General features: G+C 56.0%; 1 protein-coding gene and 1 long non-coding RNA gene across 3 annotated transcripts in view; one reads left to right on the top strand and one right to left on the bottom strand.

The window, feature by feature from the left end:
* The window catches only part of LOC150008081 (uncharacterized), a 597,743-nt gene that overhangs the window by 436,172 nt on the left and 148,560 nt on the right, over positions 1-13,011 (bottom strand). The gene's annotated exons all lie outside the window — the stretch shown is intronic.
* On the top strand, positions 6,696-8,151 carry ACTBL2 (actin beta like 2). The gene has a single exon (XM_090278849.1). It carries the CDS (start codon positions 6,712-6,714, stop codon positions 7,840-7,842), a length of 1,131 nt encoding a protein of 376 aa, XP_090134975.1. The 5' UTR covers positions 6,696-6,711; the 3' UTR covers positions 7,843-8,151.

Below are 13,011 nucleotides of genomic sequence, written 5' to 3' on the forward strand. Positions count from 1 at the left end.
GACTGTGCGCAGCAAGCGGGGCCCACTGACTCATCCGCCGACACGCTCATCCCTCACCGAGGCCGGCGACTTCCGCTGCCTCACCGCCATGCCCCCAGCTGGCACATGGCCCAGGCGGCCCCTCGCCCAGGGCCCCCGGAGGGTCTACGGGAGCGTCTATGCTCTGGGTGGGTGGTGACATCATCGCGCACCCACCCCTCTTCTCCCTTAGGCTTCAGTCCCCACCTGTCCACCGCAGGACCCGCGAAGTCCACACCGGCAAAGCCTCTCCCGTTCGTACCCCTGGCTCCCTCGGGAGGCCTGTGCTCCTGCCTCCTCTTCGCCCGGCTAGAAAGGGAGAGGCCGAAGGGGGTGCGGGGTAGGGAGCGGGGTAGTGCCCCTCTTAGACCCCGATAAGGGCGAATGTGTGCTGAGCATTCCGCCCTGCGCTTCGGTCTCACCTTCCCCCCGCCCCCAGAGAAACACGTTAAAGGCAGAGCCCACCTCCAACCGCCAACGTTCACCCGAGGTTGACACATGAAAACTTCACTTTCATACAGCGCGACCCAACAGGAAAGGGACTCCATTCGTTGGCTCTGTTTGCTCTATCGTCCAGCTTTTAGGGACTCGGAGACTTCTGTGACCTGCACTTTCCTTTGTACCTCGGTTTCGATGGGAATTGGCTTCTACATTCCAAGCAACGACCGCAAACAGATTTTGGGGCGCAACCTGTTCACAAGCTGAGGATGCCAACAAAGGACGCGCTTTCCTAACGAGACGAGGCTGACGGAGGGCGCTGGGCAGCATCACGGGCCGGAGAAACCACGGAGGCTTGCTCTGGGTCTGCAGATGCCCTTCGGCCCTCTGGCTCCAAAGCAAAACCGCAGTCTCAGGTTGCGTGGTGCTGAGCCGGGCCGCCCCAGGAAGCGGGAGCCGGGGACACGGCCGCCTCACAGGGCCGGGCTGCCCACGGAGGAACGGCCACGGTGGCTGACCTACCCGTGGATGGCTGTGGGGTGGGAGGCTCACGTGGTGGTTCCAACCACACCTGCCCATTGGACTCATCTGTGGGGGTTAAACACCTCCATGCCTAGGTGCCCCCAGAAATTCTGGTCTCACAGACCCGGAGTCCATCCTGAGCACCCACATCTCACACGGTTCCCCGGGCAGTTCTAGTGAATTTGAAACCAGGAGGTAGATCCACGGGGAAAAGCACAGAGTGTTTGTAGGTCCACAGTGAGCCTTGGTCCCGGGTGTCACTGGTCACAGCCGTGGTCAGGGTCCACGGGGCCACCAGGGAGTCAGGAAGGCTGCGGAGACAGACCACGTAGCAGCCGACCCTGGTCCAGGGCTGGGCTCCGGGAAACTCCGTGAGGAAGAGCGTCAGGGTGCAGAGAAGGCTGGAAACCAGGCGCCAAATTCCATTTCAAGAAAACTCTGAAAATACGGCAGAAATAAAAAAGAAGAGGAAGAGGAAGAAGAGGAAGCAGCAGCAGCAGCTGTGCCGGACAGAGACGAGGGAGCACCCTAGAGCTGAAAGGGGAAGAAACCCACGTGGTGCTGGGTCCCAGTCCTCCTCTCCTTGTCCCCACAGCCACGCGGGTCCCCACAGCCACAGAGAGGCTCTGCTACCCCAGCTTTCAGAGGCAAGAACCCAGCTGGTCTCTACAGCTTTTCCCTCCGAATAAACAACTCCCTCCCCCGCCCGCCTCCTTCAGACTCTGCTCAGGCCGGGTCTGTAGGAACCGTCGCAGTCAGGTGGCCCGACGGACAGCCCGCCCACGCGGTCCCCTCCCCGCACAGCTGTGCGCAGCTGCGCGGTCTGTGTGCTGCACAAACAACAGCCGCAGGGGACGGAGACTCCGCCACGGGGCCTGGCCAGGGCCCCCCGCGGGGGCCAGCGCAGCGCGTCTGTCACTCTGAGAGTGACATGGATTGGCATCTAGTCAGACAGTTGTTACCTGAGTGATTAACCTGCCAGCTCTGATCTGCCTTCCCCGCTAAATGGGTGAACAGATGCTACATTTTAGATGCTCCACAAGGATTTCTGCACTTACTTTGCACACAGGCGTTTCCTGTCTAAAAACACTCGTGCAACTAAAACAAATCCCATCCAGGACAGCAAGAGAGAGCCTGTCCTGCGCCCAGCCAGCCGCAGCCACTGCCGGCAGCAGAGAGAAGCATAAGGGCCCTTGTTTGGTGGTCTTCGTCCCCATGCTCTGTGCAAAGTTGCACAGGAATTACAGACAGTTAGCAAATGGCGTGTAAGTGACCAGCTTGTGAAGAGGGTCAGGCTGGCCCTGCAGAGCCGCGCTCCCACCCCGCTGGAACGAGAGAACCTGGGGCTCGGGCTTTGTCGGCGGCCCTGCCCCCCGTTGACCATAGTTGGAGCTCAGAGGAGCCCCCAACACCCACGGTGCTTTGTGGCCTGTGGTGCAGGGCCAAGGTCACCAAAAGGCCACAGGGAAGAAGCTGAATGTCTTCGATGGGACCACAGAGTCCGGCCCTGGCAAACGTCCTCAGACGCGTCTGTCCCTGAGGCCAGCCCCCAAGGGCTCGCCCCTGGGGTGTTTCTGCTGCCATCCGGAGGCCAGTTCTTGACTTCACGAGACTCGTGGGAGAAGAAACGGGTTGTAGGAAAGACCTTTCCCAGCAGGATGGCCCTTCTCCACTGCTGAGCTTAATCCAACGTGTGGAAAATTAAATTAAAACGAGGCTGTCTTCAAAGAGCAGACCCCCCCTCCACCTTCAAACTGGGCTCTCTCTGTCCCTGCTCCCTGTCTCTGCCCTGGGCTCCCTCAGTGTCTTACCCTTCACGGGTTTCATCCCATCGTTCCAGCACAGTGGCTGCGTCCCAGCTGAGGGTGACCCAGGTGGGTCCCCACGGACCTCGCTGTCTGGCCTTCGTCTCTTTCCTAACCAGCAAGGGCAACCCTTGGGAACTGTCATCTGTTCTCAAGGTGGGAGTGTGGTCCGGACAGGTCCTCTGCAGACACCCCCAAGCCCGACTTGCCTGGCTGCCCAGAGACTCACCCCCTTGTCTAGGTCTGGGGAGCGAGGGGAGCCGCCTCCTGAACTGGTCATGCTTCGGGCCCGGTCCTGGCCACGGCCCCTCCCTCCCGCTCATGGGAACGTTCTAGTGAAGGTGCAGTGTTAGGATCACGTGGGAAAAGAAGTCCCTACTTGATAGGAGGTGGAGGCTTTGCTCCCACACCTGGCCCCCCACCTCTCGGGTGGGCCTGACTCCGGGGTCCTGCTGCCATAATGTCCCCTTCCTGGCGGAGGCTTCCTTGGGGATTTACAAGCTGAGGCTGCGTGGGGGAAGGGCAGGCTTTGTTTTGCGTGTTTTGGTTTGCTTAGTCTCATTTAGCAAGTAACTGAAGATTCCCCACCCCCACCAGACACACTGAAATGGCATCACCCTGCTCACCACTGTGAGGCCAAAAGCTTGAGGGTCTCATGGACACCCCTCCGTCCACTCAGCCCACCGCAACCCCTGCACCCAGATTTCAGAGACTCGGAACTTAGACCGAGTGACCCCTGCAGTTTCTTCCTACTTGAAATTTTCCTTCACTTCTTTGACCCCCTTTTTCATACACTGAAAATCTTTTGCAAGTCCAGCCTCTTGTAACGTCTCTCCCTTTCATGAGGCACATTCAGCCACGCTGGTTAAACTGAGCAGGAATAAGCAGTAACAGCTCCGTGGCGTCTGTGGCCGCTATAACAGGCAACTAACGTCTCAACCCCTGACTCCCCTCGCGTGGGGGTGAGACGCGCAACAGCTGTGCCCGTGTCTCGGCGTTTTCTACTTCATTTTCTCTTCCCCAGAAAACGTACCCTCCAAGCAAAGAAGCAGAAAGGTAGAATGTATTTAACTTATGAGTAGATGTGACCTAATTCCTCCACCACCTCCAAGGTTAAATGGGTAGGCATACCCGGTCCAACCTTCGGAAGGACCTAAAATCACCCAGTTCAGTGGCTCTCAGTCGGGGCAATTTTGCCCCCAGGAGACACTCAGCAAAGTCTGGGGACAGCTCTGGCTGTCACAAACGGGGACAGCAGCCCCGGCATCTGGCGGGCACAGGACAGAGATGCTGGTAAACACCTACAGAGCACAGGACAGCCCCACAGCAGAAGGATCAGCCCCAGACTGCCCGTGTCGGTGTGGGGGAGCCCTGGTCCCCGGATATGAGCAGTCCTGGGAACGCACAGCCGCAGTTCCCACACAAAACAGACCACCGCGCACCCTCATCCATAGCGAGGAGCCCCCCTGCGTCAGGCGGCCCAGAAGGGCCCGCACGTCCGAACGCAGAGGCTGAAGAGGAGGGACGTGCGTGTCTCCCGGACCAGACCTGTCTCGCTGGGCAGCCGAGATTCAGGACTCTCCAGTGAAGAGGGCTGCTGCCACCGGGGGCCGGGACGGGGAGCCCGGGCCCCCCTGCAGCTCCGGGCCCAGCCACAGGCCTGCGGGCACCGCGCGGCTCCTATGCCCACGGCCACCCATGCCCACCACTGAGGCCTGAGCTGGGACAGAGCAAATCGGGGCAGAAACAGGAAAATGAACATTGTCTCACAGAACACCCAGCCACCGTGGATGTCCCAGCACATTGTGTAAAAAAAGAATAAAGTGATTGAGTCTAAACGGACCCCCAATTAATTAGGAAACAGAGGGACTCTGGAAGCCTCCAGGCCGCACACAGAGCGTGGTGGCGAAGCCGGCGGATCAGTCCCAGGCGTGTCAGGTCAGAGTTTGGCGCGGCAGGAGCGCTGACCCAGTCCGAGCGGTGGTTCGCTTGTTCAACAGCAGACACCGGAGCCCGGGCGCTCAGGGGTCAGAGGGCGTCGTGCGAGCACCGGGGTCGTGAACAATACAAAGCTGAAGGGGGTAAGGACATCAGAGACTCGCACTAGGTGCCCTGGGCCTTGGGCACTGCTTCTGGGAGGCCTTCGGGGGGAGCTGCTGAGGGCCTGAGAGGGGCGCCCTGTCCAAGGACAGAGACGCGGCCCGCGTTCCCAGTGCAGCAGGCCAGGTCAGCAGGACCCAGGAACCAGAACAGCGACCAGCCCGGGGGCCTGGGTGGGGGAGCGGAGGGTGGTAAACGCCGGCTGGGGAAGTAGGTCGGAGCCAGGTAATAGGGGCCTTCCGGTCCCTGCCAGGCAGCTTGGACCTTGTTCCCTAGGGCGCGGGAGTCTCCCGAGCCTTCCAGCGAGGACGCTCAGGGGCAGAGCTGAGCCCCATGCTCTCCTTCATTTCCACAAACGAGTGTCTGATCTGCATCCGGTCAGCGAGGTTCTGCACTGTCTCCCTCCCCTGCGTCTCTGCCCTTGACCCCGGAACAGCAGGGCGCTGACCCCGCAGGCCCATTCACACACAGGTGCCCTTCGGTCGATGCTACAGATGCATTTTCTCTTCACTGTGATTTTCTTAACAGCGTTACATTTTTCTCCAGCTTCCTCTATAGCAACCCAGTGTATGACACATGACATATAGAACATGTGACTGACTGTGTGTTACCCTGAGGCTTCTGCTCTTGGCTGTGCACGGGGGTCGGAGCCCCCAGCCCCACCCCTGTTCAGAACCAACTGTGCTTTCTTTGTCGAATATTGCCCTGGTGTTAGTATTTCTGAATTCTTTTGCGGGCGGTTTGACGTCGCGATTCGGGACGTGAGTCTGGAACGTCCAAGGGTTTTAAAGATCAGGTCAAAGGCGCTACTTTACAGCGGTCTCATCACTACTCTTGTTCGTGGTCAGCTGACTCGGGAGTCGTTGCAAGTCAATAACATTTTTACTCTGCATTTTAACCAGTGAGTCAGAATCACACACCAGAGCGGACACGCAGCCTCCGCAGGTCTTGGTGGCCCCCGTCAGTGACCCTGGCGCTGGGGCCACCACGTAGCTCAGTGACACCGAGTCACCACGCATTTCCCCCAGGGACGGAGGCCCTGCGGTGGCTCACGACACGGGTCCCTTTATTGCTTTCACTTGATCTTTGATGGATGAAGAGTCGATGAAATGGCCTTGAATCATGCACAACACAGACCCTTCTCGACGACAGCAGCGAGACCGCCCTGGCTCGCTCACGATTTTCATTCATTAAACCAGGTCCATTGCAATGATATCAGGGGTTAGGACGGAATGGGAAAGGCGATCTAAAGAGAGGCCTTTGTGGAGGAAGAACAATAGCTCGAGAATGAGAAGTTGAAGCTCCGTGGAGAAAACGGACCCAGAGGGTAGACTGAGGCGAGTGGCTCCCTGGCCGGGTGACTCACACCTGCCACCTGCCACTTCCTTTCTCTTGCTTTAGGCCTCCCCGCCCCCCTCATACCATCACCCCCCACCCCGCACCCCCACAGTGACCCAGAGACCTGGCTGGAGCTGTGTGTGGGTTGCCTAATTACAGTGACCTGAAATGTGGCCGTTGGTAGCCAATTTTCTCTTTATGAGGAAGGTCTACTAATGATTTATATAATCATCATCGCCATCATCATCATCATCAACACGTCAAAGGCGACGCCACCAGCAATGCTGAGCAGGGCTGGGAGGGGACAAGGGTGGGGCCCGGGTGGGGCCACCCTAACCTTTAAATCCCTGTCACTGCAGCCCAGGCCCCCTGGCTGGAGGCAGGCAGCCCCAGAGCGTTCCCAGCCTGCTCTGTCGCGCACGCGCACCCGCGTCCAGGGTGTTCAACACTTAACGTCTGTGCGCCCGTCTGGAAGATTCCGGGCAGCGTCATGACCGAGGAGGAGCTGTCTGCCCTGGTGGTGGATAACGGGTCAGGGGTGTGCAAGGCAGGCTTCGGGGGTGACGATGCCCCCCGGGCTGTGTTCCCCTCCATGGTGGGGCGCCCCCGGCACCAGGGCGTCATGGTGGGCATGGGCCAGAAGGACTGCTACGTGGGGGACGAGGCCCAGAGCAAGCGCGGCATCCTGACGCTGCGGTACCCCATCGAGCATGGGGTGGTCACCAACTGGGACGACATGGAGAAGATCTGGCACCACACCTTCTACAACGAGCTCCGCGTGGCGCCCGACGAGCACCCCGTCCTGCTCACCGAGGCCCCCCTGAACCCCAAGATCAACCGGGAGAAGATGACCCAGATCATGTTCGAGGCCTTCAACACGCCCGCCATGTACGTGGCCATCCAGGCAGTGCTGGCCCTGTACGCCTCTGGCCGCACCACGGGCATCGTCATGGACTCTGGGGACGGGGTCACCCACACGGTGCCCATCTACGAGGGGTACGCCCTGCCCCACGCCATCCTGCGCCTGGACCTGGCCGGCCGGGACCTGACCGACTACCTCGTGAAGATCCTCACGGAGCGCGGCCACAGCTTCACCACCACGGCCGAGCGGGAGATCGTGCGCGACATCAAGGAGAAGCTGTGCTACGTGGCCCTGGACTTTGAGCAGGAGATGGTCACCGCGGCCGCGTCCTCCTCCCTGGAGAGGAGCTACGAGCTGCCCGACGGGCAGGTCATCACCATCGGGAACGAGCGGTTCCGCTGCCCCGAGGCCATCTTCCAGCCGTGCTTCCTGGGCATGGAGTCCAGGGGCATCCACGAGACAGCCTTCAGCTCCATCATGAAGTGCGACGTGGACATTCGCAAGGACCTCTACGCCAACACTGTGCTGTCCGGGGGCAGCACCATGTACCCCGGCATCGCCGACCGCATGCAGAAGGAGGTCGCAGCCCTGGCCCCCAGCACCATGAAGATCAAGATCATCGCCCCCCCGGAGCGGAAGTACTCCGTGTGGATCGGGGGCTCCATCCTGGCCTCGCTGTCCACCTTCCAGCAGATGTGGATCAGCCATCAGGAGTACGAGGAGGCCGGCCCCCCCATTGTGCACAGGAAGTGCTTCTGAACGGCTCCCTCGCGGGGGTCCGTCTTCCCCGTCCCATCCCGGGTCCTTGCCCACTTCCAGCTGAGTCGGGGTGACGGGCTCCTGGGTAACCCTCCCGCTCAGCTGCACCCCAGCCTGTGGCTCCTGACCAGCCACCACATCGCAGCCGCTCTCGCCCTCAGGAGAATTAAATGACAGTAAGTGACAAGGAGCAAAGCCATGAGGAAGGTCCTCCCAGGATGGGGAACTGAAATTCCAAGCTTTAAAAACTCGTTCTTGCGGGATGTGTTGCAGGCTGCGCAGCCTGTACAAAGCGTGCATCTGTTCAGTAAGGAAGTCTTGGTCCTTAGTGTTGTCATTTTACTCCTTTGTAAAGAGCTGGTGGATGAGGGTCAGTGATCGCTGTATGCACGTGAGCACCAGGAAAACAAAACACCTTAAAATGCACTGGGAAACCTGGCGCTCTGGCCCGTTCGTGCGAGTGTCAGCTTCCCAGCCGTCACTGCTGATGTGGCTTCGTAATTTAATTCTTCCCAACCGCAGCGTACCATTAATGTCGTTTCTAAGTTGCCTAAACTTTCAGATCAGAGTGGAGTTGCTCTGGTCAAACACAATTTAAATGTCTTACTTATTGAACTTCATTCTGTTGGTAAAACTAGAGATCGTGCCTGACTCTTAAAACAGATATTGTAATATTGAATCAATGTCATTATGCTACAGTTGGACGAGAATAATTTTGTCCCAATGTCTCGGCATGACAGCACATGACAGTGATGTCTGTGAGCCGTGAATTTGGATATTTCTCTCATCGAGAATTCCCCTGAGGGGAAAATGTAGTGCAGCATCTCTGTAAATTATAAACTCTAGTTCCAGGGTGATGCTTTCAGCTTTATTCTCCGAAATGTTACGGCATGACTGTGCCTCTTTGTGCAGCCGCCGGCTAACCTCTTTGTGCAGAATCTAAGGTACCTCTTAGGAAACACCGGTGTGCTTTTCTCTGTGCCTAAAGCTTTCTGATCCGATGATCACTTTTGACCAATTTTAAATACTAGTGCATTTATTTTAATATATGCTGTGATTTCTGATTATCTGTATATCAAAGTTATTTGTATTTTTCAGGGAGGGTTTTTCCCTAAAAATTTGAAACATGTCGCGGGGAGGGGCTGCTTATTAAGGCTTTATCAGATTCTTAAGAAGGACTTTCTTTTTTTCCTTTTAGTTGGGAAACTTTTGCTTGTATTTTAAAGCTTTAAATTCGTTTTCAAGCATGTTTTGCTCAAGATAAATCTTTCAAAGAACTTGATTGTTCTTTATTTTCTTTACCTGACAACACAATTTTAAAAGATGCATTAAAGCAAAATTAATCTCCAAAGCACTCTATTTTATAAGACAGAGTTTCCTTTCTTCTTTAATTAAATTTAAGTAACTGAAATTGCTTTGTACTTGTGTTTCTTGCTATTTCCCCTGAATTCTTCCCAAAGAAATGTAAAATGATCCAGAGAGGGCCGCTTTTTATATGTTCATGTTACCACTTTGCACCTGCTACATTTGATCATGTAAATATTAACAGGCAAATTTTTTAGAAAATGAAGTTCACTAGTCAATAAGGTTATAAATTCCTTCTAGTCTCAATTTAAAAGTTGGGCTTTAGTGGGTGAACTGGCCTTCAGGTAATTAAGAGGCAGAGATAATAGCAATACTAATAATAATATCCTGGATTTATGTGGTGCAACACTTCCTATTAGCAAACACTCTGACCTACATTCTCAAGTACCAGGAAACACATCTCTGTCCGCCCTCAGGAAACTTACAGGACAGGAAAGGTGAGCTTCCAGGACCCAACTATTGAGTCCTGGCTCCTAGGAAGAAAATACGCATCCATAATGCAGAGGGGATTAAGAAGTAAAATAGGTGGTTACAGAACAGCCACGGGGATGTAACATACGGGACAAGAAATGGAGCAGCCGAAGAACACATATGCATGGCCCACGGACGTGAACAAGGTGGGGGGATTGCCTGAGGGAGTGGGGGTGCCGGGTGGAGGGGGCAAAGGGGGAAAGTAGGACAACTGTAATAGCATAACCAATAAAATATAATTAAAAAATAAACAAAAGGCTACCTGCTTTTCAAATAAAAATGGAAGAAGTTTAAACCTAGGGTCTTCGGATGTTGTCCTGTCCGTCCGCGTGGACTGATGGGAGGACTTGTGTGGAAGCAAAGCTGTCTATTTAGGGGACACGGTCGGCTTGTCACTCACCGACGCTACACCGGCCTGGCTCACCAGCCAGGTTACTCAGAGAACGTTGCAGAAACGGAGCTGCTCTGGCCCTGGGCGCAGAAATCCTGGTCAGTAAGTCTAGGCTGGGGACCAAGTATCCACATGTGCGACCAACTCAAGGCTCTAAACAGCCAGAGCCTAGAACGCGTGACAGACTCCAAGGCAGGAAGGACAGGACTAGAGCCACTGGCCTGGTCCTTCCTCCTTGGACGACGGGACGGCAGAACGTAGCTGTCCCAGGTCACAGTGACGCTACTGTACCTGATTCCCCTCCCCCTCCGTGACCCCCCTGCACAGAGATCGGGGGCCAGGGCTGCGCCTCAGGGCCCCTGCCATTTCTTCCCGGTCCTGGGTAACACGGTCCAAACCCAGCGCCGCCGCGCCTCTGCCCGGAGCGTGGTTACGGTTCAGTAATGAGGTCTGCTTGTGCTGGAGCCTCACAGGCACCATTCTGAACTGCAGAAGGGCCTACAAAGGAGCATAACATTTCCCAGATGGTCAGAGGATAACCCTCTGAGGCGGCAGGGCCTTACCCCCCTAATTCCTCACGTGGCAGCTATGAGCTCCATGCCCTGAGCCTCCTAGAGAAGAGCTGCAGGACCTTGGGGAGCAGACCAGGCAGCTGTGGTGAACCGTGCGCAGCGGAGAGGCAGGAGCTGAGGGCGGTTGTCGGACTGGACACAGCCCCGGGCACCATGATGGCTCCGCCGGGACAGGCAGAGCCAGGAAGGTCGAAGGTCGGTCCCCAGAGTGGATGGAGTCACTGGGTTCAGTCTAAAGGGCGCACGTGTTGTGCTGAGCATGCATGTCACAGATGACTCAGGCCCTGTTAGGGCCACTATTTGTGGGGGTTGGGAGGCTGTTTAGTTCTTATTTCGGATGCTTGCCCTGTGCTGGCCAGAAACCACACAGCGCGTAACCTCTCAGGCTCAGTTCAAGTGCCACTGTCTCTACGGAGCCTTTTCCAGCTGTCTGCCCCCTTCCCAGGGACAGTCATGAGCTCTTCCTTTGTGCTCCGATGGGAACATGTCTGTGTGCACAGAGTCGCACCTGGACCAGGTGCCCACGCTCGCCCGTCAACCAGCACCTCGCGGACAGAGGCAGGGACAGTGAGTCCTCACCTCCCAACCTTCTGAGGTCGTCCTGGTGCTGGACACACGGGCTCAGCTCAGCCCGCCTGGTCTGAGCAGCTGACTCGTGAATCCGTGTTTTCTGGTGCACATCGCGGCCGTCTCGGTTCTGCTTCAGCCACTCCCTACGCTGTTCCCTGCGCCTCGTCCGCGGGTGTCTGGTCCCGTCTAAAAGGCACACATGTTGTACCGCCTCCCCTCGGGGGCAGGCGTCACCGCTCCCTTTCTTCTTCTCTGCTTTCCCAGCTACTTCTCTCTTCCTTCTCAACACGCAGAGCTGGGTTTCGAAATGTTTTGCTTCTCAATAAAAGGTTCCTATTCTTGTGACTGGTCCAAGGGCCAATCAGCTTCATCTCTGGAGTGTGTGCCAGCTCTGTGGCCACAAGGTACATGTGTGTGTGTGTGTGTGTGTGTGTGTGTGTGTGTGTGAGACAGGGGGATGGAGGGGAGCAGGAGGAGACAAAGGAGGCGGGGGAGGGGAGCAGGGAAGGGAGGAAGGGAGGGTGGAGCGGGAATAGGAACCAGTGAGGACAAGAGGGCATTCCACACTTCTCATCCATTCACACGCTCACTGATACTTTTTTCTAAGCTCTGAACTGCTCTAGAGTGGAATTTCGGGCATCTGACTCCCTAATAACTCAGACATAATAATATATTGAAAAGTACATTTTTCTGGTAACTATTCATAGCTGTCTCCAGAATTTACACAAGGTTCCTTTCAAAAAGTGTTTGAAGTTAGGATCTAAGCGTGTGGTTTGCCCAGTACTGCTTCCAGATGTCGATAAATGCAGTTGGACCATCTTTAGGGATATGTACGTACGTATCAGAGGAGAGACTGCTCGTTAACATTAATTGATACTTTAAGACTTCCTATTTAAATATGAAAGGAACTGTCTGGACTATGAATGTCGTTTTTAAGTGAACACCATAAGTAGCAGAGGCCGGGAGCCTCCTGAGCAGCCTGCCTTGCTTCCTATCTCCTTCCAGATCTGCGGTCCTGACCACCTTCTTATTTCAGGCTCCGTTAAATCCAGTCAAGAGACGGACCCGTGTGACGCAGTGACAATATTTTATCCAGACCACACCCAACGTGCAGGTCAAGTCAAACACCAAGCGGCTCCTCTGGACGTGGAAGTGCGGCCTCTGCCACCATCCGTGGACCAGCGGGGCCTCGCGGGCGGGAGGCGCAGACGCGCGGGCCCGTGGGAGGGGCGGCCCGCTCAGCCCCCGCGCGGGTGCTGCGGCGAGAGGAGTCGTTCCTGGCTGCTCCCAGGGCGGGGCGGGCAGAGCAAGCCAGGCACCCACGCGGCAGTTTAACTGCGCGGCTCCTGCGTATTCCAGTGGGCTGCTCGGAACGTCCCCAGCGTCCGTTCATCTTCTTTTCATTGAGAAATGAAACTGTTTCCTCGTGTTGGATGACGAAGGAGAAGCTGGTCTCAGCTGGGAGGACGAGGTCCTGCTCCTCGGTGGGAGCGCTGAGATCCTCAGGGGCGTGGGTGGCTATTTTGTGGGAGGTTTCCATAGAAACGGAAGCCCTGTATGAATCTCCAATTACCACAGCAATTCCAGAGCGTATGGTATGTAAAATCCACAATTTCTGGATGCTGAGTGGGTGAAATGCCAGAAGAAGCAAAGAACGTGCCCCTATTTCATATAAAAATGCATTCATTCAATGATGAGAACCAAAACATGACATCTGTGGCTGAAGAGCCCATTTTACCAAAATGGAGGAATTTATCTGCAGCACAATAAATAATACAAAATGCATAATTTTTAAATTTT

Source organism: Furipterus horrens, unplaced genomic scaffold (genome assembly GCF_987537825.1).
Source record: "Furipterus horrens unplaced genomic scaffold, mFurHor1.1.pri manual_scaffold_5, whole genome shotgun sequence".
In the NCBI taxonomy this organism is placed as follows: domain Eukaryota; kingdom Metazoa; phylum Chordata; class Mammalia; order Chiroptera; family Furipteridae; genus Furipterus; species Furipterus horrens.